This window comes from Podarcis cretensis (assembly GCF_951804945.1).
Source record: "Podarcis cretensis genome assembly, chromosome: 7".
NCBI lineage: Eukaryota > Metazoa > Chordata > Lepidosauria > Squamata > Lacertidae > Podarcis > Podarcis cretensis.
In genome coordinates, this window is record NC_137176.1 from 56,952,596 (window position 1) to 56,977,959 (window position 25,364).

The window sequence follows — 25,364 nt, forward strand, 5'->3', positions numbered from 1 at the left end:
TCTCCAGCTGTGGCCACTCCTGAAATTGGTCTCTGTACCACAGTTAGTCTTGAAAAAAAGGCTTTTCTTAGATAACATTTTTCAAGCCAAATTGCACTCAAAAGGGGGGCAAGGTGTAACAGGTCGTCTCAGTGACACCAGGTAGGGCTTTGGTAGGCCCCAAATTGGCAATCCCCTTAATTTTACCCATTTAAACAAAGAGGTTTTATTTTTTATTATTTTCTTTCTCACATTATGTATTGTAAATTGTGGGTAATTATTCGGATATGACATGCGAGTGTGGTGTTTGGAAATCTGTCATCTACATTTCATGCTTTTAAACTGTGTGAGAAACATTAATAAACAAGCAGAGTGGATACATTTTAGAATTAAAACAGTTAAAAACCATCATATAAACTACAAGGAAACAAATTACTATAACTAATAATAATGCATAGTGTTTTTTATGTAGAGTTGGATCCAAAGTTCCATGTCAGATGCTCCTACTGGTGAATATTTTCCCCCCGTATCATTTCTGCACTCAGGGCTTTAAAGGTCACCACCTTTCGTTCATTTTCTAAAAGGGGGGAGCATCACTGTCACTTTAAATTGGGACTTGATATGCAGTGGCAACCAGTGCAACCAGTACAATACAATTTTAATATGACATCGTTCCCTGCCTGAAAGAGGTGCATATTCTCCTAACTAGCTTTGACACATCAAAACAGACTTACGTCCTACTTATTGATAGCCCAGAAAAGTGCACCCTTTTCACGAATGGGCAAGAAAGATGAAATTGATTGAAATAAACAGGTTCAGATAGTGCCTGATTTTGTATTTAGTTGTGACCCTTGAGCCATGCTGAAATCATGCAATTTTCTCCACAAGTAGCTAGCAAATTCACCACAGTGAACTGATTAAATTTTTGGTGGAGACAGTCCAGATTTAAAAGGCCATTCACCATCCAAAATAGCTCAGCTGGATAGAACTTTGCAGAGGCACTGGCAGCTGAGAAAAAGGGGATTTCTTCTCAACTGTAGTGATATAATCCTTTAAATGAGATCTAGGCCATAATTTTTCAGATTTGGCATCAATCAAGAGCATCTGTACTCTAGGCCTCTCTGTTTCATGCACCTTGGGTCCCCTGTAAAGCAGCATAGTGAAGAAGTGGAGGGAGGAGAGGATGTGTTGAGAGACAAAACCACAGATGAGACAGACTAGCTGTCAGGGTAGCTGCCCAAAGCTAGTGGGCAAATTCCCCAAAGACCTCAAAGACACCTGGTTCTTTTCATCTGGAGACAGAGCCTCCCAACTAGTTCTGATGGGCAAGGAATAGGTAGAATCTCTTTTTGGGGGAGACAGCAATTCTCACAATGATACTTGTGTCATATAAATGCTACCAACAACTACAACTACTGGTTCCAGGCCAGTTATTTGTGCAATACTAGTGTTACTGTGGAGCCATGACATGCTTATCCAGAAGAACCATGCATGTATTTCAGTAATCCTTAGCCATGTATCTTAGGTCAATATTATATTCCCATGTTGCAGATGAGAATTGCTTAGGTTAAATAGTGTATTTTGAGGTGAAGTGAGAATTGGACCAGGGGCTTCGTGGCCCACATTCTTAGACACCACAGTACACCAGCTCTCAGGGAATACTTGAGCACACATCATAAATAGGAAGCTTACTGATAAAATAGAGAAGGAGAAAAGAGTAAGAATTTTGCAGTGCTCTTTTTATTTACTTGTTCTGGAATAATAATCTATTTTATACAGCAATTATGCAACTTCTGTACTTGCGTTTTTATGTCACTTAGCATACATGGCTCTAGTTTTTTTTGTTTTTTTTTTACTGCAAGCTGCAATCTTCAAGAATTCCAAATGCATTGCATGCTATAAGCCTTTTCGATTGCTCATTAGTGAATTGTAATTTCACACTTCATTTAAAATATTCTTAAACATTCTCTCACAGTAAAAGGTTTCACACAGTAATTAAGAGGCCCAGTTAACAAAGTCTGAGAAGTCTGATTCCCTCATGGGGAGCAATCTTACCGAATTGTTGCATTTCAATTAACATGTTGACATTTGTCAAATATACATTACGTATTACTGTGGCCCCCAATTTTTTTTGTTTTCTGAGAATATTTGCTAATAGAAATTTCTGATATTCTATTTATGCTTTTCCCTCTTAAACAGATAGATGATGAACTTTTTAATCCCGATTATGTTGAAGTTGATCGAATAATGGATATTTCACATAGCAAGGATGATAATGGAGAGGTAAGGGAACCTGACAGAAGTGTGTATTTATGAAGTAGCTCTGTAGAACTAATATTAGCAAGATGATATGCTTTAGTTTAGCCTGTAGTTGATAGATGTTGCCATGTTGGTCACAGAGACTGATATACTTAATGGGTTTTGTTAGTGTATAGGTATAGAAGTCTAAATTACAGAGAAGCATTCAGCTTGAAAACATCCGTTTCTTTGCTAGTCAAAACATTGCCTTACCTACTTATTTATATTACATTTAATAGTGGTGATAAGAATATGCCTAGAGAGAAAGCAGAATATATGTTTTATGGGGACAAGAAACAGAGGAAGACTGTTTCAATCTGAGCACTGTTTTTTCCGTCTCATGGCACTGATCTTTCTAGTTATAGGATTTCATAATTACCTTTTTTTTTTTTTGCAATAATAGTATTGCATGTCTTACTTGAATATTTTTGCTCTTTAGCTTATAAAAATTAAGTTTGACAAGGTGAATCTCATTTTGCTAATGAACTACATGTGGCAATATATTAAAGTACCAAATATTCTCAAATTTAGAAATAGCCCTAATTTCCCTTTTTAGTGTTGTTCTCGTTTGTTAATCAATGCAAGCATTTCTTCAAGTCCTGCATTATATGGTAGCCAAGTAATTGTTAAAATAAATGTCAATTTCATCATCATGGTATGTAGATGCCAGTTAAGGAGGCTTTGGGCAATGAACTAAATATTTTGTTATTCCTTTATAACCACTTTCCTTGAGCTGCATATCTTCAAAGAAACTCTAGTGGGATATTTTAAATAGAAGAGCAAGTAGTTTTATAAAGGAACTGTTAACCTTTCTTTATCACTGTTTATTTAAAAGTGACATAAATCAACAGCTGTCATTTTAATTATTGTAAGTTGCCTCCTGGGAAATTTTTGCTTATAAATTTATGGGGAAATCTTTTAACTATTTGTATGGATTTTCTCCAAAATATAAGTCTTATTGTAAATCTTATTCGGTCTGCAAAGTTCCAGTATAGTTATGCTTTGTTTCTCACTTAATCTCATTTTTGTTTCCTAATTAAAAACAAAGCCTGTGACTCATTATTTGGTGAAATGGTGTTCACTTCCATATGAAGACAGCACATGGGAATTAAAGCAAGACATAGACCAAGCTAAAATAGAAGAATTCGAGAAGCTTATGTCCAGGCAACCAGAAACAGAACGTGTGGTAAGATTTGGCTCTGAATAGATGATGTTACTTAAAAATAACATAATAATGTGGTTTTTGTAAGTCACTAATGTATTTTGCTGTATTTGAAACAGGAGCGACCTCCTGCTGATGACTGGAAGAAGTCAGAAAGTTCCAGGGAATATAAAAACAACAACAAACTCAGGGAATACCAGTTGGAAGGAGTAAACTGGCTTCTTTTCAATTGGTACAACACGTACGTGTTACAACTTCATTGTAAAAGAAGAGAGTGAATAGCTTAATTGTTGAAGTTTAACAAACACCACTATTTTAAAAAGTGATTATTTTAAATGTCCCAGTTATATAAAATAGCAAATTTTGAGATGGAATATATTTGTGTGTCTTTTGCATGTTCATATAAAATCTAGAGATTATTTTAAAAACATACTTTATAGTAACAACTTCCTTATTTTGAAAGAATAGTATTCTTTCCACATTGAAATAAGCAAAGCAGTTGCATTGTGGGAGTTCCATTTTTTTGAGAACAGAACATTATTTATTTTATGATGGAATATATGTGTGTGTTTTTAACACTTGATTGGAAGCCGCCCACAGTGGCTGGGGAAACTCAGCCAGATGGGCGGGGTATAAATAATAAATTATTATTATTATTATTTATTCCAGGCGAAACTGCATTTTAGCAGATGAAATGGGATTGGGAAAGACGATCCAATCTATTACATTTCTCTATGAGATATATTTAAAAGGAATCCATGGTCCTTTTTTGGTTATTGCCCCATTGTCCACAATCCCCAACTGGGAAAGGGAATTCCGTACCTGGACAGAGTTGAATGTTGTTGTATATCATGGGAGTCAAGCCAGTCGAAAGACCATTCAGTTGTATGAAATGTATTTCAAAGACCCACAGGTAAATGTTTCTACTCTAATAATAACATATGATTTCTTTCTTGTATACTTTATTCTGGATCATTATCCTCTATTATTTAAGGTAGACATGGGCAGCCCTCTACCTTATTGGATGAGGCCTTGGTTGTGCCCCCTATTTCATCCTTTCTATTATCCATTCTCTCTGCCCCACTTTATGATGGGGGGGCGGGGCGGCGGACAGAGAGTTGCATGTATGAGCTCAGCCATGGAGCATGGCAGCAAGAGCAGCGTAGCATTCTTCAGAAAGGGGCTCTAACCATACATCCCATATTCAGGCCTCCAGGCTCATGTGTGTGCCTACCTCTCTGCTTTCCATAGCCTCTCTGAACCACACCTCTGGGTGCTGCACATAACAACACAAATTGCTACTTGGCAAAGAAGGCAGACATGGCACAGTGAGCCAGGAGGACAAAGAGCCCAGAAGAAGGCAGGCATGAGCAGGGGAGTGGTTAGAACAAGCTCATACCTCTTCTGCTTCTGCAGATTTTAGCTCATGTCTCTTGTCTCTTCTCTAGTTCCAAACCTATTCTATCTATGCCATGTTCTTACGGATTCTTTGAAAGTGTCCACCCTTCTCAGCTCATTTGCCTGAGTGCTCCAGCATTGCATAGTTCCGTTGCAGTACAGTGTCCTGTTTCTCAGTGAGGTCCAGCATTCAGCATATTCTGTTCATTCTAAATAACATACTCTTGCGTCTACACTTGAGCTTAGTCAAAAGACCGAAAAGCATCAATCAGTAACACATGAATATATTTTGGTAGATGATAATAGGTAATTTTGGTAGATGATAATAGGTAATAGGTTGATTCATTTTCAGTGTTGTGTAACCTGATAAAATACTTTCTGTACTTTTAGGGTCGCGCAGTTAAGGGGTCATACAAATTTCATGCCATCATCACTACATTTGAAATGATTTTGACTGATTGTCCTGAGCTCCGTAACATTCCATGGCGCTGTGTAGTAATCGATGAAGCTCACAGGCTGAAAAACAGAAACTGCAAACTGTTGGAAGGGCTCAAGATGATGGACCTGGTGAGTACTAATACTCTCAAAGCTCCAAGAGATGTCTGTACAGACCATCCCATTAATCTGATGGGAAAGCGGGTTTATGTTTCAGATGGCTTTACTTCTCTTCTCTTTTTCAATATAAAATTATGAAAATGCAGAGATCAATTAACAAAAATCCTTTTTCATTTAACATGTTGTGTTAAGAGCTTTCCGTGCTCACTCAAGCTCCAAAATGCTGTGAAATTGCATCTTGTAAGGGTCAAAAATGCATTATTTAGGCAATATGGATATGCTATGGTATCCTATATTGTGATTAGTTCAAGCTTCACCACTACCTTAGAGGTGGATGACTGTCAGTGACAGATGAGTAGACCTGTCACAGATTTGTGTGTTCACTGGAATAGAAATATGGAGTCTGCACAACTGAAGCTACCATTCCATGCTACAAGCACCCAGCTGACAACCTAAACCATTCACACAGAATGATAAAATCTAGAAGAGACCTTGAAGGTCATCTGGCCCAACAGCCTACTACAAATAAAGCATTTTATTAAAGTTTCTGGAATTGGAAAATATGAAATATATGCATAGATTATAAATACAGCCTAATAATTTTAGGATAGAAACTAGAAAACTTATCTTGGAAGAATATGCAGCTTCAGAGTTCAGGATTGTAGACTATTCCAGAGTCTTTGTTTCTTGCAGGAACACAAAGTGCTTCTTACAGGTACTCCATTACAAAACACTGTTGAGGAGCTCTTCAGCTTGCTTCATTTCTTGGAACCAACTCGTTTTCCTTCAGAAACCACTTTCATGCAAGAGTTTGGTGATCTGAAAACTGAAGAACAGGTAAATCGCCCAGTATTAATTTACTTTACTATATAGAACAATTGCTGATTACTGCAAAACTTGTGTGGCTTTAAGCTTCTTCAGCACCATTTTCTCTGCTCCCACATGATCACTTACACAGTGGGGGACAAAGCCTTCCTGGCAACCCCTGAAACAGTCACTGGTCCAGAGTGGTGGTGGACTGAGTGAAGCATGCCAGAGGGTAAATATCCTCTGAAGGCTGACTAAATTTCTGATGTTCAGTTTGTAGGCTGAGGATGCCTCAGCATGCTTAGCTAATCTCAAGTACTGAGCCTGAGACTCATTCCAGAGGAAAGGAAGTAGTATTTGAACATGACTTATCTATGCAGAGTATGATACTGAGACGAAAAACAAATCAATTAACTTGTGAAAAAAGAAATACAACTTTTAAAAATGTCAAGGAAATTCTCGATAAAAGTGAACAATCTGCATAACATTTCTCTTTGGCTTTTATTTTGGAATACTAAGATCTGCCTGTTGTTGTTGTTGTTGTTGCTGTTGCTGTTGTTGCTGTTGCTGTTGTTGTTGTTGTTGTTGCAAAAACTGAAATCTAAACAGAAATAAAGCAAATTAAAAACCAAGAACCAGTTTTTATTAAAGAACTAAGAACAGGAGACCAAGTAGTCAAGTTGCAGCTTCAACTGGAGGGTATACTCTGTGGGTCGTGTATCAAATAAGATTGAATTCAGGTGACCTTTGCCATTGATTAGTGCTTTTCCTGTTGCTTTCTGGAGGTGCCAGCAGTTATAGCAGGTGGACAGTAGAAGCTTTGCTGTACTCTATATTTGCCCTCGACCTCTGCAAGACTAGGGGGAAGCACGCCTCACTGCTGACCTTGCTAACAAATTAAACTATAATGAAAAGAGAAAAAAGAACTTCCATCTGCAACGAGGCATTCTTAGCTGTGTGAAATATTTGACAGTCCATTGACTGGAATGCCAAACCTAATTCCCCAACCCTTTGTTTTAATGTATCTATATGGTTTGTTTGTTTGTTTGTTTGTTTGTTTGTTAGTAAGTCACTTTGGGTTGCCTTGGGCAAGATAAATTGACTAATAAATTGTAATAAATACTAACAATTTCAGTATCTTACATTCCAATATAGTAAACAATTATGCAGACCTATGCAGAATAATATTACATATTTACTTGTTTATTTGCACATAATAACTAACATTGTGACCTATTTGTAACCCTTAGAACTTGCTTCCACATAACATGCTTACATAAGAGAGAGAACAAAATTAAGCTCTAGAAGTTAGAAAATCTTTCCTGTGCACTCATGTTTAATAGCACAGCATTATATCTGCACAATGGTTACCTTTAAAAGCAAGGCTAGAAACTGTTATGCAGACCCTCCTTTAAGCTAGTCAGGGTTAGCACCCATGTAAATGTGACACTGCACCATAATTAATGCATACCAGGGAGACTCTTATTTTCTTAGACAATTTGCTTAATTCAAATCTGGCTAAAATTCCTGCAAGGAATATTTCTTGTGGCTGTATACAGGGGACTAAACAATACATAAAGTGTACCTTCCATAGATTCACAATCATTTATACAGGAATGTCATTTGACTAGAATGTTTTTATGTGTTCCTTTCAGAATTTCAACTGTTCCTGCTGCAATTACTTGTAGAGCCATAAATTCCTTTCTTAATTACCTAAATGTTAAATCATACAAATAGGTTTCTGATTGATTATAGAATGTAAAAAAAGGGTACCACAGAAAAAGTGTTATTAATTATATGTAACAAGTGTGACTGAATTTGCATAGACAAGGAAAGAAAGGAAGGAAGATATAATTTGAGGCAACTGTACACTCCCAGTCTTCTAATCTTAGTTAGGAGATGAATCATTAATCAAACTAATAACAAGTAGTGCAAAGTTTAAGTATCATATGAAAAGTTGAGGAAGGCATTAACAAGTGAAGTTTACCAAAATTATGAATAGTGCTAGGTACTGGAGTTGCTAATAACGTTTTAATTTATTGGTGTATTAGCCAAGGTCACATCAGTACAGTTCCTAGAGTTCCATCATGGAAGACAGGCAGGAAATCTATAAACAAGTGGTGGGCCATGAGCATACTTGAAAGTTGTTGCTTATATTCTGACACTGCCCTCTGCCTATAGTGAAGCCATTGGTGTCAGCACAGGACACTGTCTTTAGCAGTACATCTCCCTTGCTATATGACAAAAAGTTATAAATGTTGTGGTCCATCTGGCTCCCACTGTCTCAACTTTCTGATACCACAAAGAATATTTACACTGTGGGGATAGAACCAAAATATAAAAGAGTATGCAAGATTATTATTTTAAACTTCATTCATTTATTTAACTAGGTGCAAAAACTCCAAGCTATCTTGAAACCAATGATGTTGAGACGACTCAAAGAAGATGTTGAAAAGAACCTTGCACCCAAGGAGGAAACCATAATTGAAGTTGAATTGACAAATATCCAGAAGAAATACTACAGAGCCATTCTTGAAAAGAATTTTACTTTTTTGTCAAAAGGTGGTGGTCAAGCGAATGTACCTAATCTCTTAAACACTATGATGGAATTAAGAAAATGCTGCAATCATCCATACCTTATCAATGGTAGGACTGACTTTTTTTTAAAAAAAAGAAAATGAGGGGAGTTTGGCATGTGTGAAAGCGCTTTTCAGTTGAGCTGAATATATTTTGCTAAATTTTCCTTTTGCATTTTAGACCAGAGTATCAGGACCTAGGCTCCTCTAACTCTCAAAACACTAAAAGCGTAATAGGACAGGAATGAATTCTCAGAGCTCTAGGCAGCAGCAATAATTTCTAGCTATGTGAGATTGATTAGATCTACTGCAATTTACATGCACGTCCTCATGCATTGGAAACTATGACCGCACTGAGGCAGGACTCTGTGGTGTCCTAGGAAATGCTGTGTGGCTTCTTTGTGACATGATGTTCAGTGATGGAGAAAAGGACAACCCCGTCTGTTCAATCATGACAGAAACAGCATAGCAGTTGAGAGACTCACCTTTCCTCTTCCAGTACTGGGAAAAATTCAGCCTTCACCACCATAGCTAACAATCTACCACAGCTAGGCATTGGTGGCTACCATCCTGATCCTATTGGTATTGTGGTTGCAGGTGTCAGGATCCCATTTCACTTCGATGTCCAGCTAGCTTCCCACAGCAAGTGCAACACTTAACTCAATATTTGCCTGCTGCACTCCCTCTTAGAGGCTGCAGTCATTGAGTGGAATTTCTCTGTTTCTACTGCAGAAGTGAGCTGCATTCTACACTGGGAACTGAGTCAGGGTGACAGCAGACTGGGATTGTGCCCAGGGTAGATAGGGAAAAAACCAGACATACTTTAGCAGAGAGCATGGAAAATACTGACATTACTATTGAGGCTGGGAGGCTGCAGAGATCATGCCTGGTCAGTATACATTCTGTGGATGGACTGGAAATGCAATTCCTCTTTACTGCAGTTTTGCAGTGTAAAATACATTGTGGGATTGCAAAGAATTGTAGGGTTATGGTGATAGAATAAACAATGGGGAAATCCCCACAGACCATTCAGGTTTAGGATGTAGCAGCCATCCTTAAATCTTCCCATGAATAGAGGATTTGAAGGTCTTTAACTTATGAACCATTCATCAGGCACACAACCTCCAAATGCTTAGCAGCTTAAACAGCCTTGCTGGGGGTGGGAAGTGCTTTTATTGTCTAGTCCCAATTAACTACCCACCATGATTTTTTTGTTTTAAAGAAAAGATTCAGGGGTGGGGTGTCGCATCCCTGATTCCAATTTCCTTTTCTCCATTCAGACCTAGAATGAAGGGAGGCACATGGTAGGCTAGCCAGCATACTGAAGTTTTGTGCTTATGCTCAGCCTTCATGCTGTTCATACTCTTGGATTTGGTTTTACCCCTTATTTAAAAAAAATTAGCCAGTATTTTAGTATTTGCCTGCCTAGTGCTACCCAGTAAATTATATGTTTGAGCAAAGATTTAAATCCTTGTTCCTTCCTTGCTACACCACACTGGCCATTTAAAGAGTTTGATATGGTACAATAATAGAAGCAATATTTCAAAAACTTGTATACCATTTAATCACATTCCTCCCTAAGTGAGCTGTATATGCAAGCTACCCTTGCTGTTCAGCTGTTACTAATTCCATCAGAGTTGTAGGGGAGGGAAGGTGACTAGAAACACTTTCTCTGAGCTATGAAATGTTTTTTATCCCTCTGTAGGCTGAGGGTTCCTGAGGTATGAGTTTTATAGCCTGTTGCAAGTGGCATAAGTCTCGCTCTGAAGCTTGACTGAACCCGGTTAGAGCACATAATTGTACCTACTATGTGGCAGTGCAGGCTACGAAGAAGGCTCATTTTTAAGCATGCATTGCAGCCTCTAGTAGCTGGCCAGTGGAGTTTTTTGGGACAGTCTGGAGCTTACTGACTCCCACTGTGGGAAAGAAACCTCTGGAGCATACGAGGACCCACTGTGACCAACCGGCAACACACTTTGAGGTAGCTCAACGTCAGAGTGATCTTGACTCTGCACTTCCTGCAGCCCCAGTTGAAGTACTCCGTGCCAGAATTGATAATGTGTTGTGGGATTGGTTTCAGTTTATACAGTCGGCTGATGTGGACAAGGTGCTGGCCGCAATATGCTTTCAACCATGTGCCCTCTTGACCCCTGTCCCTCCTGTCTTATTAAATCTGGTCTGACTGGTTGGGTACAGAGAGTGGCTAATATTTCACTGCGTGAGTGAATAATCCCTTCTGCCTTGAAAGAGGTGGTGGCATGGCCGCTTCTAAAGAAACCAGCTCTGGACCCCTTGGACCCTGAATAGGGTTGCACCTTCACAGTCTGGAGGTACTTCTGGAGGGAACTTGTCACTGGAGGCCCAGGTAGCCTCAGTGGCTAGAAGCACCTTTACCAGCTGTCACTGGTATGACAGCTAGGGCCATTTATGGGGTGCAGGATCTTGGCTACAGTACTTCCGACATTGCTTACTTCAAGTTTGGATTACTGCAGTGTGCTCTGTGTGGGGCTTCCCTTGTGCTTGTTCAGAAAGCTATGGTTAGTGCAGAACGATGCAACATGATTGCTGACAAGAGTGAGACCCTGTCAGCATATAACACCTCTGCTCAGAGACCTGTACTAGTTGCTGATCTTCAACCAGGCCAAGTTCAAGATGTTACTATAAATATATAAAGCCCTTAACAACTTGGGAGCAGGTCCCTTGTGAGATCATTTTACCCTACAAATGCCCACCCGACCGCTTCTATCTGCAGAACTGGCACTGTTGCAGGTGCCACATAATACTTGTTCTGCACTTACAAGAAATTGATCTTTAGTGTGGCAGCACCTATGCTTTGAAACTCCCTGTCTATTGGTGTCAGGCAGACACCTTTACTGTACTCTTTTTGATGCCTGCTAAAAAGCTTTTTTTTTTAATGCAGCCCTATCCAGACATGTAGAAGCTGTCGTGTGTTTTAATCTGTTTTTAGCTTATTGTTCATTTCAGTTATTTTTGAAAGTTGTAAATACTTGCTTTTACTGTTTTTAACTGGTCATTTTATTGTTTTTATTCTTTTCATAAACTGCTTTGAAGTTTTATTACCATTAAACAGTATATGAATGTTCTGCAATTATATAAATAAATAAAATTGCCTTGCTGCTCAGCTGGCTAGTAACACCTTGTCTGAGTTATAAAATATTTTTATCCCTCCATAGGCTGCGGGTACCTGAGGTATAATAGTTTTATAGTTATTGTACATTTAAAATGCTCTAAAACTCAATATTAAGGAGTTTGGTTTGTTGCTTATTTAAATGGATTATACCTGCTTTAAAAACCTTGTTGTTGAGGGACAATTTTTTGGATGTGTTTCCTGTATCTAAACCTTCCCCCCAGTTACATTAAAACCTCAAAAATTGGTTGTAATAGCGCAAGTGATACTAGGACTGTATGTGAGAGATCCAAATAGAAAATAGGAACAACATGTTGGCAGCTGATCTTCTAAAACTTATTTTGACAAAGTTAATTTAACTAAGCTGATAAAAGGCCTGCTGTCAGTATTCCATGTCAGAAGATGCGCACATACACTTAAATGTGGCAAATTTAAAGATCATAGCATAAATGTTCTTTATATTTATGTTTCCACCACATAACTTGCTATGTTTGCAAATGAAATGCATGTTGTACATGCTTTGTGCTAATGTTTTAGTCTTAATTACTACTTATCAGATGTAAATAAGATGCGAGTCCTCCAGTTCCACTAGAGAAGAGGGAGTTTCATACTTGTAACACATTCTTGCTTTCCATAAGTTTGTGGTTCATGTTTATCTTGTTGATTGATAATTAACATATTTATATGCAGTTGCTTTGTTTCTTAAAGAAGCATGTTACTATCATAGCAAAGCTTTTCTGATCAACTGTGTTAGCCACCCCTGCTATAAAAGTTAATGGCTGGAAAATTGTCAGAATTAAATATTGAGTCAGTAGTGTGAGATGCTCAATGTGAAGCTGACTTTTTACAAGGCAGTACTTTCTAGACATATGAGGACACCTGAACAATCAGAGGAAGATTTTGCTGTGTCTTTTTTACATGATATAGACAATTATAGCTGAAGATACTTGGTTGGTTCACCTTATTTCATCTTAGACTCTTAGCAAGTTACTATAATTTGTGTATGATTTGAACCAGTCAGACAGGCTAGAGCACAGGATAGTCATAGCAACCCTCCGGTGTGTGTATATGCTTCTGCAGAGCCAGAGTGGTGAGTGGCTAGTATGTTGGAAACCTAGATTCAAATCCTTGCTCAACGCAAGACATTATCTCTCACTCAGTTGTCATTCTAAATGCCTCTGAGGAAAGGAAACATGTAAATACTAAAACCGGCATTACAGTTAGGGACATAAATAATTTCCTGCATTTTTACTGCAAGAGTCTCTGGCATGTCTTAAGTAGGAGTAGCTGAAAATAATCACTTCTTTTACTTATCTCCTCTCTACTGAAGTTGGCAAAGCATCCTCCATAACAATATTTTAGGAATTATGGAGACTAGTTCTTTCCCCTTAGAGGCACAATATGGCCTAGCTGCCACTGTGCGTCATAAACTTCAGTGTACTTTGTTGGTAGAATGTGGTGGTATTACTCTGGCTTTAAAAAGGTGTTGCTTTGTAACTACTTAGTGATAGAGCACGTGTCATTCATGCAAAGCACCAGATTCAGTCTTTGGCATCTCCAGGTAAGGCTGGGAAAGATTCTTCTTTAAAAACCTGAAGAGTCACTGCCAGTCAGTGTTGAGCCAGATCGTCTGACTTCATATAAGACTGATTTCTATGTTTTATGTACTGATCAGAAACTTCGTTAACACCACATGTGTGTTTTCATTGAAATAGGATACAAACTGAGTGTGTGTTTTAATAGGAAGAAGCAACATCAGCACAACTGTCTACAGTGCTAATGAACATGAAACATGGGCAGGAAATAGTCAGAAAATGGGTTGTTACTTTGTTACTTCATGCTTGATCCAACTGTCAGGCACTCCCTGTTGGGAAGGTGATAGTGCCTGTTTGGACCAAAAGTGGACCCATGGCTATTGGACAATGCTGCCACTAAAGACTTGGCATTAACATTAGAATGCATAGCATTTCTGGGGGTCTCCCCTGAAATTTTTAAATAAATGTCCCTTAGGAAGGGGTCATAAGTGTTTCTGTTGGGACCCCCTAATACCCAAGCACACCAAATTTATGTACACGGCTTGTTCCTCACTTTGTAAGCTAACAAGTGTCCATTTTGCCTCACACCAATCTTTGCCTTGTAAAAATTTGGGACATTTAAATTAGAATGTGTTTATCATCAGAATACTGCTACCGTAATGAACTATTACTATAGCACTTTGACTGTTAATACTGATAGGTTTCTAAGACCCTTTTTGAAAAAGGATTGGCTTTGCCATTACGTCTTTCAACCTAGCTGTTAGATATTGTCTTTATATCATTAATTTACTAATTAATTATTCAATCACTCCTTGCCCCCTAATTTGTTATGACTTCTGGCTTGGCACCTCTTTGTTGTTGTGAAACTTGTTTGCTGGAAGCTTTTGGGTTCATTGTTCATTTGTGCTTCCATATTTTCCATGTTATTTTTAGCTAAGCAAATGCAGCTATGTAAATATTTCTTCACTTATAAAATCCATAGACATTGTATAGGGAGCTGGAAACAGGCTCGTAGTTTTATTAATAAAACCTTTAGAGTATTCACATATTGCTGTCCAATCTCTGCAGGTGCTGAAGAGAAAATTTTGGAAGAGTTTAAAGAAACACACAATCCTGACTCTCCAGATTTTCAGCTCCAGGCAATGATCCAGGCTGCTGGCAAGCTAGTACTGATTGACAAGTTGCTGCCAAAACTGAAGGCTGGTGGCCACAGGGTGCTTATCTTTTCCCAGATGGTGCGCTGCTTGGACATACTGGAAGACTACCTCATTCAAAGACGGTGAGAAAAATATAATCCAATTCTAGGAAATAGCAGTTATTCAACGTGCTATCAAGTATTTAACCTGTATTGCAAAATGTGGAAACAATGAAACAGGCGCTTAACATCATGAAATGGGAAAGTGGATAAGTATAGCAATAATTGTTCTGTTGGTTGTAACCTTTCACTCACAATCATAACAGACCACCATTATATTCATGGTTAGGCTTGACAACACTTTTAGAATAACTGGTTCACATTATGAATAGGAGAAAAATGTGTTTTCTACTAAATACATATTCTGTAGTAAATATTACAAGCTAACCAAGCTAATACAGAAATATTCTGTACCTTTATTCTTCTGCTGCCTCTTAATGCAGGCTGAAATATTAAAACAGAGCAAGAAATCAATAGCTTGATTATTTTCATAACCAAGTTATTTTGTTAACTTGCACTCCCCATGCTTTCAGGAAAATGCAAGATTATTGTCAATGTGATTTTGAAATCAAGTTTGAAAACAAGGGAAACATTTGCTAAAGGCAGAAAATGGGAGTGAATTCTATCTCCTCTTTATATTTGCTTCCCTTTACACTCTACCATTTGAGCCTGGGCTGGTTGGCACTCATCTGTCTCAGAAGACAGGAAAAGAGGGTGCCTTCAGGGGTGAAGTCAAACTATTGGAGAGTTACAGAGCCTGCTGTGACTGTAGAGACCGATACGAGAGAGACATGTTTTGTTGCAACTGGGGCAGCAAGATTTAAAAGTTATGGGGTGAGGAGCACAACTATAAATATTGTACTTGTTTAAGTACATAATGTTGATTCCCCCCCCCCTAAATTCTTTGCATAGATACTCGCCTTGTTTTTAGGTTCTGCTTGTAATACAGTACTGCTCTTTTTCCCAGGTATCCATATGAGCGAATTGATGGAAGAGTAAGAGGCAACCTACGTCAAGCAGCTATTGACAGGTTTTCCAGACCTGATTCTGACAGATTTGTTTTTCTATTGTGTACAAGAGCTGGGGGGTTGGGCATTAATCTTACTGCCGCTGATACCTGCATCATCTTTGATTCAGACTGGAACCCTCAAAATGATCTTCAGGTATTATTGAAAGTGTCAACTGACAACCTTTTATCTTACTGCTGTCTAGAAAGGAGTAGTCTCTTGAGAAATATTATAAATTTGCAATATACACAAATAGTTTCTTTTAAGATTTTATTTGAATTAAGAATTGTTCTAAGGCTTATACATACTGCTTTTCTACAAACTGAAACATGGTAACCATTCCATATTTTTCCAGGCTCAAGCTCGATGTCACAGGATAGGACAGAGCAAGTCAGTGAAAATCTACAGGTTGATAACAAGAAATTCTTATGAAAGAGAAATGTTTGACAAAGCAAGTTTGAAACTTGGTCTTGATAAGGCTGTGCTTCAGTCCATGAGTGGAAGAGAGAACGCTACAAATGGGGTAAGAACAGTATTCATATATTCATTCAAAAGCCACTTAAATTTGCAGTGTACTTTCCATATATTCTAGTTTCATCGAAGAGCTTGAGTTGTGCACATACTTTTATTATTTTTGTAAACCGCTTTGAGGTTTTTTCTTACAATCAAGCAGAATATAAATTTTATGAAATAAAAAAACTAGACATGATGTATTTTTACATTTAATGTACTTTTTAAAAAAAATGTGAAAAGCATCCGTTGGGAGGGCTGATTATTACTGGGACCGTGGCAGGTAGAGCTCCAATATTCCTCCTAAACTGTGTTCTAGTTTTGTCTCCCCATCCCAAAAGAAGACTGTTAGAAGTCTTTTCTTTGAATTTAGTAAACATTTTTTTCTTTTATTTTTTTGGTGGAGAAAGCTGATTGTAAACTGTTTTAACATAATTTTAACAAGAGCTATTTCTTTTGCACACATATTACAGGTACAGCAACTATCTAAAAAAGAGATAGAAGATCTTTTGAGGAAAGGCGCGTATGGTGCTCTAATGGATGAAGAGGATGAAGGTTCCAAATTCTGCGAGGAGGATATAGATCAGATTCTTTTGAGGCGAACACACACAATCACTATTGAGTCTGAGGGCAAAGGCTCTACATTTGCAAAGGTGAGCATTAACATTTATGGGGTTGTTTCTTGTATACAGTGGTGCCTCGTAAGACGAAATTAATCCATTCCGTGAGGCTCTTCGTATAGCGGTTTTTTCGTCTTGCGAAGCAAGTCCATTGACAGCTTAGCGGATTAGCGCTATTAGCGGTTTAGCGGCTTTTAGCGGATCAGCTGATAAGCGGCTTAGGGCTTAGGAAAAGGGGGGGAAAAGGGGGAAAAACCCGCAGGAACTCGCAAGACATTTCGTCTTGCGAAGCAAGCCCATAGGGAAATTCGTTTTGCGAAGCACCTCCAGAACGGAAAACCCTTTTGTCTAGCGGGTTTTCCGTCTTGCGAGGCGTTCGTCTTGCGGGGCACCACTGTAAATGGAAACGTACATTGAGTGATCTTTTGTCTCTTGGTGTGCCTCTTTATAGCTTAAGACCCTTATATCCCACAAGGCAAGCAGGACCTAAGGAGTCACTATGCCAAAATATATTCCAAAATTTTCCTTAGTCCTGCACAAGTGTGTGTTGACACAAATGCAGCCTCAAAATCATGCTCTTTGTATGTCTGTGAGCCCCACAGAAGACAGTTTGAAAATTTCAAAAGAACATAAAAAGGTCTTGACAGACTAATTCTTCTCTTACTTTCTTTTTAAAAAAATTATATACCACTTAAATGTAAAAACAGATAAATTTCAAAGCAGTTTACAGATTTCAAAGCAGTTTAGATTTCAGATCTAAAGCTGACACAAATGGCTATAGAGAATATGTGTTTTGGTTATTGGAGCACTTAACCCCATTCTTCATGGCATATCAGCAGTGAGCATTGATGGCAGTTGCAGACAGGAGTGTAGTCTATTGCATCTTAAAACTAGATGGAAAGTGGAGATGGGCCTAGAGCTTGCAGACCCTTATTGCAAAGTTCTTTGTACAGATAAGCAGTAGCAATTCATAGAGGCTTGAAATGTGTCTCCATCAGTGGTTTATAGAGAAGGCTACAACCCTTTGGGAATATATGGAGTAAAATGCACATGTGTGCACACAGATAAGCATGCACATGCATATATCAAAGCAGTCATCCAACCCCCTCTGCAACCCCTCTGTTTTTGCTGCTCTGCAAAAGATCTTTGCCCTGTCACTGAGAATAGAACAGGTCTTTTTTTCCAAAGGGAATTTTACATTTTAAAAGAAAGCATATCTACCCAACATTCAGACACTTAGTTATTTACAGTCTCAAGCACCTGTAGGTGCTGCAGGTAGCCCATCAGAGTACCTGACTTTGTTGTCAAAAAAGGGGCCCAACCATTGCTTAGTTTATAACTTGATAGCTGCAGCACCTAGCAGACTTTTATTCAAAATGCAGGCCTCATGGCTGCAACATCCAAACAGTTGATTTTATTCCCACCCCCCACACATATCGAGCTTCACAGAGCTGTAGAGAAGTTAAAAGGTTGCTCATTGTTTTGTGACGTTTTGGTTGGTTCTAACACAGGTATTGCTCAAGTATGGATTTTAGGGGGAGTTTTTCCTTATAAACACAACTTGACTGCCTTTATTTTTATAGGTCTTTTACAGTGGACCCTCTGGATACGAATTAAATTCGTTCCGGAAGTTCGTACTTAACCTGAAAAGTCCGTAACTGGAGGTGCCGCTTCCGCGCATGCGTGTGGCACGCAGAGCGCTTCTGCACGTGTGCGGGCGGCAAAACCCAGAAATATACACTTCTGGGTTTGCCGCGTTCACAACCTCAAGTTACATATCCAGAGCGGCACGTAACTCGAGGGTCCACTGTACTTACATTGTTATACCATAAAAAAAACACCAAGGTGAATAAATGCATATTTATTTATTTATTTATTTATGTTAATATATATCTTTGAATATTGATTGGAGATAATTGTTGTATTTTAGGCTAGTTTTGTTGCATCTGGTAACAGAACAGACATTTCACTGGATGATCCTAACTTCTGGCAGAAGTGGGCAAAAAAAGCTGAGCTTGACATTGATGCCTTAAATGGAAGGGTGAGAGAATGAAACCATTAAATACTTTTAGATCACTATAATGTGATTTTTAAACAAACAAACAAACAAAACATCTCTTTTTTAATTATAGAACAACCTAGTTATTGATACACCAAGGGTAAGAAAGCAAACTAGACTATACAGTGCAGTCAAAGAAGATGAACTGATGGAATTTTCTGATCTGGAAAGTGATTCTGAAGAAAAACCCAGTATAAAACCCCGTAGACCACAGGACAAATCTCAGGGTTATGCACGAAGTGAATGCTTTAGGGTGGAAAAGAATCTGTTGGTTTATGGGTAAGTAAAACGAGCCTCAAATGACTTACTGCCGTAAATTTAGCCAGACTGCCTTAATGAACTACCATTAAGGTGAGATTAAGAGCCTCTGTCTAAACTTTGCTCCTATAAAGTTGTATACCGTTATTACAAATAAAGGATTACAGGATCAAGCTCAAATTGATCCCCAAATCTCAAGACTGCAGAAACAGCTCTGGAATAGAATTTCCTGAATAGATTTTCCTGCTCTGAGCCTATAAGGGCTATTGGCATTAAACATGTGTATTTTATTATTTCCAGTATAGTTAAATTGTGGCTTTTATGAGCAGTGAAGTTGCTGCCTGCTCAGTAAAATAAATATTCTTAAGTCCTTGGTGCTAGAAACTGGATTCCCTGATGTGACCTGCAAATTCAAAATGTATTTAATGCTAACACCAGAAGCCCCATTCTAGCTGTCATTTGGGAGCTAATGTCAAAATGTGAAATCCAGTTCTAGGTATGTACGCTTTCTATTTTTCTTGTAGTTGGGGACGATGGACTGATATCCTCTCACATGGGCGCTATAAACGCCAACTAACAGAACAAGATGTGGAAACCATCTGCCGAACAATCCTTGTGTATTGTCTCAATCATTACAAAGGGGATGAGAACATCAAAAGTTTTGTCTGGGATCTAATCACTCCCACTGCAGATGGACAAACACGAGCCTTGGTTAACCATTCTGGTATGCTTAGCACATTTTTCTTTTGTATCAAACTCTGTAGCATGCCTGGCACAGCATTCTAAGGCTGGGATGGGGAACTTGTGGCTCCCTAGATGTTGGATTCTAGCTCCCATCAGCCTCGGCCAGCATGGCCAGTGGTCAGGCATGCTGGAATTTGTGGTGCCATAACAACTTAATCACCATATTTGGTGCGGTGGCTTGGTGTTGACTTTGAGATGGGAAAACCAGAATAAACTCCCTGTTTGTTCCAGGTAACCAACAGATCCATGCAGTCCTTTCTTATAATGCCTTGGGGGGGGTGCATGAATGTAAAAAAGTTGTTCCCCCCCCAAAAAAAAAAAATTCACAGTGCTCTTGAATTGGTACAAATTAAAACCAAATTTATGAGGGTGGCATTTTTTACCCCCTCCCCCCATTTTGGAAGTTGTTGTGGAAGAAGTGGACCCTAGTTAACTGACTTAGGTGTTTAGCAGTTTCATTTCTGACTCATTTCAATAAGGGTAAATTGGACTGCTAACAACTTGGATAGTTAAGCATATTTTTTTGAAGAGAGCGAACCCTGAAAGGGCAGGAGTGATGGCTAACATCACAAGGCAACTAAATTGGTTCCAGTTCCCCCCTTTTTTCTTTTAAAAAGGGTTTAACAAATATTTAAAAGAGCTACTGGGGTCGCCTTTATAGCACAACAGGATTGAAAATAAAAGCTGAGACTATTAGGATGTTGAATTGTGCCACAAGTACTACATTCTGTACTTTTCTTTGTTTCTGCCATATCTTCCTGCACCTGCAACCCTGATTGTAGTCTCACGGACAGTAATGCAATAGTGAATGAGAATTAGCTTTCCACATGTCACTCTGTGCGCACTTTGCAGTTTGTCAGGAGTGAATGCTGAAAGAAGAGCTATATGAAAGTGATTTCACAGATGGGTGTCCCCCTTTGACATAGAATCAGTGCTAATGCTTTCTGTTGAAAAATCATGCATGTGTGTGTTTCTTAGGCTTGTCTGCTCCAGTGCCCAGGGGAAGAAAAGGTAAAAAAGTGAAAGCCCAGAGTGCACAACCTGTGCTGCAGAACGCTGACTGGCTTGCAAGTTGTAACCCAGATGCCTTATTTCAGGAGGACAGCTATAAGAAACACCTCAAACATCACTGTAATAAGTAAGTTTTTTAATTTCCTTGCTTTTACCCAATGACCTAGACTTTGATGTTTTCTCAGTATCCATATCTTAGTACCATGCAAAGACCCTATAGATTGCTGTGGCTATTGCATTTAATCTGTGGTATATCACTAATCAGCTCCAAAGTTGACTTGGCTGTTAACAAGCTTTCTCTGAGTGATTAGTTTTAATCAAGCCTTCTAAGGATGCAGTTTTTATTTCATCACAAAGAAGTGTTGGTAACTGTCATGGCAAAAATGTTCCTTGCATCTGTTATCACCATCATGATAATCATTTATTGCTTGCACTTCACCCTATTGTGAATAAGATTGGTCCTAGAAAAAAAAACACCCCAGGTGTCAAAAACCAGGGTAAAGAGCCAAAATGATTTCTCTACAAATTTATCTGTATAAATTGATACCTTTCCTCTTGCTTTCTCTGTTTATTTAAATACTTGGTAAGATGCTTTCACAAGTATACCAGATTGATTTATGGTATTCTTATGAATGATAGTGATATGTAAAAACGGGGGGTTGTAAATTCATTGGAGCTTACTGCTACTCGTGTACCATGTGTATGACATTAATCCTATCATGCTACTCAAAGAAAGTATCAAGCGATGCAAAGTGTCCTGTGGGTGTTTTGGGGAGAGAACAGATATAGGTTGTAATCTTACTTGGAAATGAGCGTTATTGAAATCAATAGAACTTTAAAGTAAATATGAGTGGGATCAAGCTGAAACTTTTATAAGGATTTGTTGTCTTGAGCAAAGAAAACATTTCATTTAACAACCTGATGATGAGTTCATAACAAACCCACTGTATACAATTTAAGCAACTTCTATAAAATCCACTTGTAGCATTCAGTGCCTGTTCAAATGTGTGTCTTGCAGTATAGACTTGGTGTCCTGTCCTCTTGTTGCATTACAGTATATGAAGATCTAAACTACAGATTAAAATCATTCCAATCTCACCTTTTGTAAATATTATTTCTGTAAGTGTAAAACAATGTAGTTTAGAGTTATGTAGAAAACTCTGTCAGAGCATCTTCTTTGCCTACTTACTATTTGCTTCTTACACCAAGAAGGGTTAATTGCCGTACAGAAACAAATTAAATCCTGGAAAAGTGAAATGGGGGTGAGGGGGGAGAGAAGGGGAAATAGCCATCTCTTTTCTAGAGTTGCTTAAATTGGTGAATAAAGCATTTACAAACCTTAATGGAAAAAGTTTGTGCTTTTATCTGCATGCTATATTTCCACAGTATTAACCTGTAGTATCATACATTCAGCTGCTTAAAAATGCTGCTGCTGCTCCTTAAAGAGCCTAGGTGCTGTATATAGATTATTTAGGACACTTTCCCAAGAGGTACAGCTGATAGATGCATGCCTTGGACTTGCTTGTGTTCCTTGAACATCTCCTTCCTCCCTTCTTCCCTTCTCTCCATCACTCCCCCCCCCAAAGAAAAAAATCTATATGGCAAAAGATTTCTGAAATTGAGCAGAGTTATAAAAGCAGTTTGTGATATGGCATGAAGGTTTGGCATTAAAGAAAAACAAGTCAAAAATTCCACTGGGTGAGCAGAAGCCCTTGGGCATGTCTAATGTTGCTCTTTGTATCCCAGTCATTGTGCTTGTATGCGTATTATTTATTGGGTGCCCTACTGAATAACAGATGTGGTGCTTTTTCTATGTCACATCCATAGACATTGCAAACTTGTCTTTGGATAGATGTACATTCAACCTGGTGACATGACCCTAGGTGAACTGCATGAATAGGTATGTAGTCTGATGGGTGCTTCTTGAGCCATCATTGTCACTGAAGGGCCAAAAGAAGCCTTTTACCACCTGCAGCTGAAACATAGGTTACAGCTGTTCCTGGCTAGGGTAACTTGGACACAGTGATCCATTCAGGGCTTTTTCTCAGCCGGAATTCACAGGAACTCAGTTCCGGAACCTCTCAGGTGGGCGCCGTTGCCATTATAAAAGAACAAGGTTCACGGTGGGCTCTGGCACCTCTTTTTCTTGAAAAATAGCACTGGATCCATGCACTGGTAACCCTAGGACAGTCTAAACAAAGTTGCCTACAGTTATTAGGTGAAGTTACCTACAATGAACATGTGATACACCATTAAAAGGAATTGCTTTAATTACCAATCTGTTGCTGACCCAGGTTTAAACCTCAAGAACCTGGGAGCCATATTACCTGAGATTACACCTTCTTCCATATAGACCTGCCCATTCATAAAGCTATTTAGCTGATACCCTCCTGCTACCTGCTGAAATCCATCCTGTGGCAACCCAGATGAGTGCTTTTTCTGTGGTAGCACTCAGTTTGTGGAATAGTCTCTCTTCTTAAAGAAGGCAGGCGCTAACTGTGAAATGTTTTCAGCTCTTGGTAGAAACATAGTTATTTGCCCAATCATCTTCTGGCCATTGATACCCATTTTTCAAATTGTTCTGGTTATTGATGTATTCATGTAGTTTTAATGTTTATTTTATTGATTTGTTTTATATTATTGTTGTACACCGCCTTGCAATGTTTAATAAATGCAGCACAGAAGTATTTTAGATTAATACGTAATAGTTTTTCCCATTTTCAGATAGTTTTCTAGCATCATTGGGAGTGAATATAATTGTGTGTTTGGTTATATCAATTTAATCTTTGACTGGGAGCATACGATTATAGCTCCAAAACAGTTTTACAGCATGTCAGAGGTGTTACATTGTAAATTTGAACTAGGTTACGTTCCGTTGTCATCCAATCTAGGCAGGTGAAATAGTAGTAAATTTGGCAGAACTTTTTTTTTTTAAAAAAAAATCCTGTCTTTAGGAAACACTGACTTTTCCGTTCTCAGAAGCAAAAAATCGTACAATCGTAACAAGCCTGACATTCCATATTGGGGGTTTATTGTAAGGTAGTAAAACCAGATTTTATATCTCGTTTATTCCTGCAACTTCTGATGTGCTTCCAAAAATGGTATTAAGGCAGCAGCTGAGGAAATTTTATGAGATAATGAAGCAGAACAGTTACTGAAAGCCATCTGCTCAGTTGTTTACAAACTTGCTTCAATACTTCAGAGGCAGTGGTAGAGTACGTGTCTAAACTTCACAAGCTGCACTAGGTAGAACTAAATGAAATGCGCCTGGGTTGGGCTGAGCTCGATCCCTCTCTGTGCAGTCTAAGCGGTTGCCAGGCAGGCCTGTTGGAAGCCAGCAGAAAGCACCACACAGAGGTGATTATGTGCCACCATCTGTCACGCTTCAAGCCTACCATACAGCATGGCTAATCAGCCTTGGCAGGATGATGGATGAACAGCAGCAGCTGCCAAAAGCCACTGTTGGCAAACAGTCCTGAAGTTAAGAACTTTTTCCCCTCTCTGTTTTCCTCTCCAGGGTCCTGCTGCGTGTCCGCATGCTGTACTATCTGAGGCAAGAAGTTATAGGGGACCAAGCTGACAAGATCTTGGAGGGTGCTGACTCAAGGTTAGTGCAAATTTAGGTTGATATGTTGCTTTATGCGAGCTGTAACCTGTGCATATTTCTTTTAGATCAGAGGAATTTAAAGATTTAGCAGTTGCATATCTGTTCAGGGCATTTTATCATTTCATGCTTTGAATGTGGCTGGTGAGGGTGAATATAAGATGGGTAATGGGGATTTTTCATTTCATAGTGAGGAAAAATTCACTAATACCTGCTTTGATAGGGTGGGTCAGATTCTAATATTTAATATAAATATTTTAGAGAGGGGAAAGTATTGCTAAATAAATAATATTAACACTTCTATTGTTTATAACCACTTTGGGTTTTTTCAAGTAACTCGATGCCTTGTGTAATCAAGTTTGCTCTTCCCAACACTTAGTGTGAACACATTTAAATGTGATACCTAACCTTCAGAGGTATTTCCAAATGTGTAATTCTTTTTATAGTGAGGCTGATATTTGGATTCCTGAGCCATTTCATGCTGAAGTTCCTACAGACTGGTGGGATAAGGAGGCAGATAAATCCCTTTTAATTGGAGTGTTCAAGCATGGTAAGTGATGTCTCACTTCGAACAGAACTCCTTGGTAAAAGCTTTCTGTGTATACCAATATTCAGTCACAATATTAACAAGTGTAGTTCCAAAGAATTGTTGGCTTCTCGCTCCTTTTTTCCTTCTGCATTGAAAAAAAAAATCTATTTGAGTTGTAAATATCAGATGCTGTTTTTAAATGTTTGCAGAACATTTCTGGAGAAAACATTACTTCCTTGGCTGTAAATAACACAAAACCATATTTGTTTAAATAATAGCCAAGTAGTATTATAGATCTCCATAAACTCTGCTTCCAGCACTGTTTCACTTGCTAACTCTGCCAGCCAGTGTCAAAGTGGACGGTGGGCT

The 25,364-nt window shown here is 38.6% G+C and overlaps 1 protein-coding gene across 7 annotated transcripts in view; it reads left to right on the forward strand.

Moving 5' to 3' along the window:
- Nucleotides 1–25,364, forward strand: part of CHD7 (chromodomain helicase DNA binding protein 7) — a 149,445-nt gene that overhangs the window by 107,611 nt on the left and 16,470 nt on the right. For all 7 annotated transcript variants that reach the window (XM_079984589.1, XM_079984595.1, XM_079984594.1 and 4 more), the window contains 17 exons: nucleotides 2,179–2,262; nucleotides 3,326–3,463; nucleotides 3,559–3,680; nucleotides 4,109–4,352; nucleotides 5,228–5,404; nucleotides 6,086–6,229; nucleotides 8,590–8,845; nucleotides 14,527–14,737; nucleotides 15,621–15,816; nucleotides 16,016–16,183; nucleotides 16,644–16,823; nucleotides 18,721–18,831; nucleotides 18,923–19,128; nucleotides 19,632–19,831; nucleotides 20,830–20,989; nucleotides 24,380–24,469; nucleotides 24,913–25,016. In XM_079984589.1, the coding sequence (XP_079840715.1) occupies nucleotides 2,179–2,262; nucleotides 3,326–3,463; nucleotides 3,559–3,680; nucleotides 4,109–4,352; nucleotides 5,228–5,404; nucleotides 6,086–6,229; nucleotides 8,590–8,845; nucleotides 14,527–14,737; nucleotides 15,621–15,816; nucleotides 16,016–16,183; nucleotides 16,644–16,823; nucleotides 18,721–18,831; nucleotides 18,923–19,128; nucleotides 19,632–19,831; nucleotides 20,830–20,989; nucleotides 24,380–24,469; nucleotides 24,913–25,016 (2,791 nt within the window). The remainder of the gene's footprint in view (nucleotides 1–2,178; nucleotides 2,263–3,325; nucleotides 3,464–3,558; nucleotides 3,681–4,108; nucleotides 4,353–5,227; nucleotides 5,405–6,085; nucleotides 6,230–8,589; nucleotides 8,846–14,526; nucleotides 14,738–15,620; nucleotides 15,817–16,015; nucleotides 16,184–16,643; nucleotides 16,824–18,720; nucleotides 18,832–18,922; nucleotides 19,129–19,631; nucleotides 19,832–20,829; nucleotides 20,990–24,379; nucleotides 24,470–24,912; nucleotides 25,017–25,364) is intronic.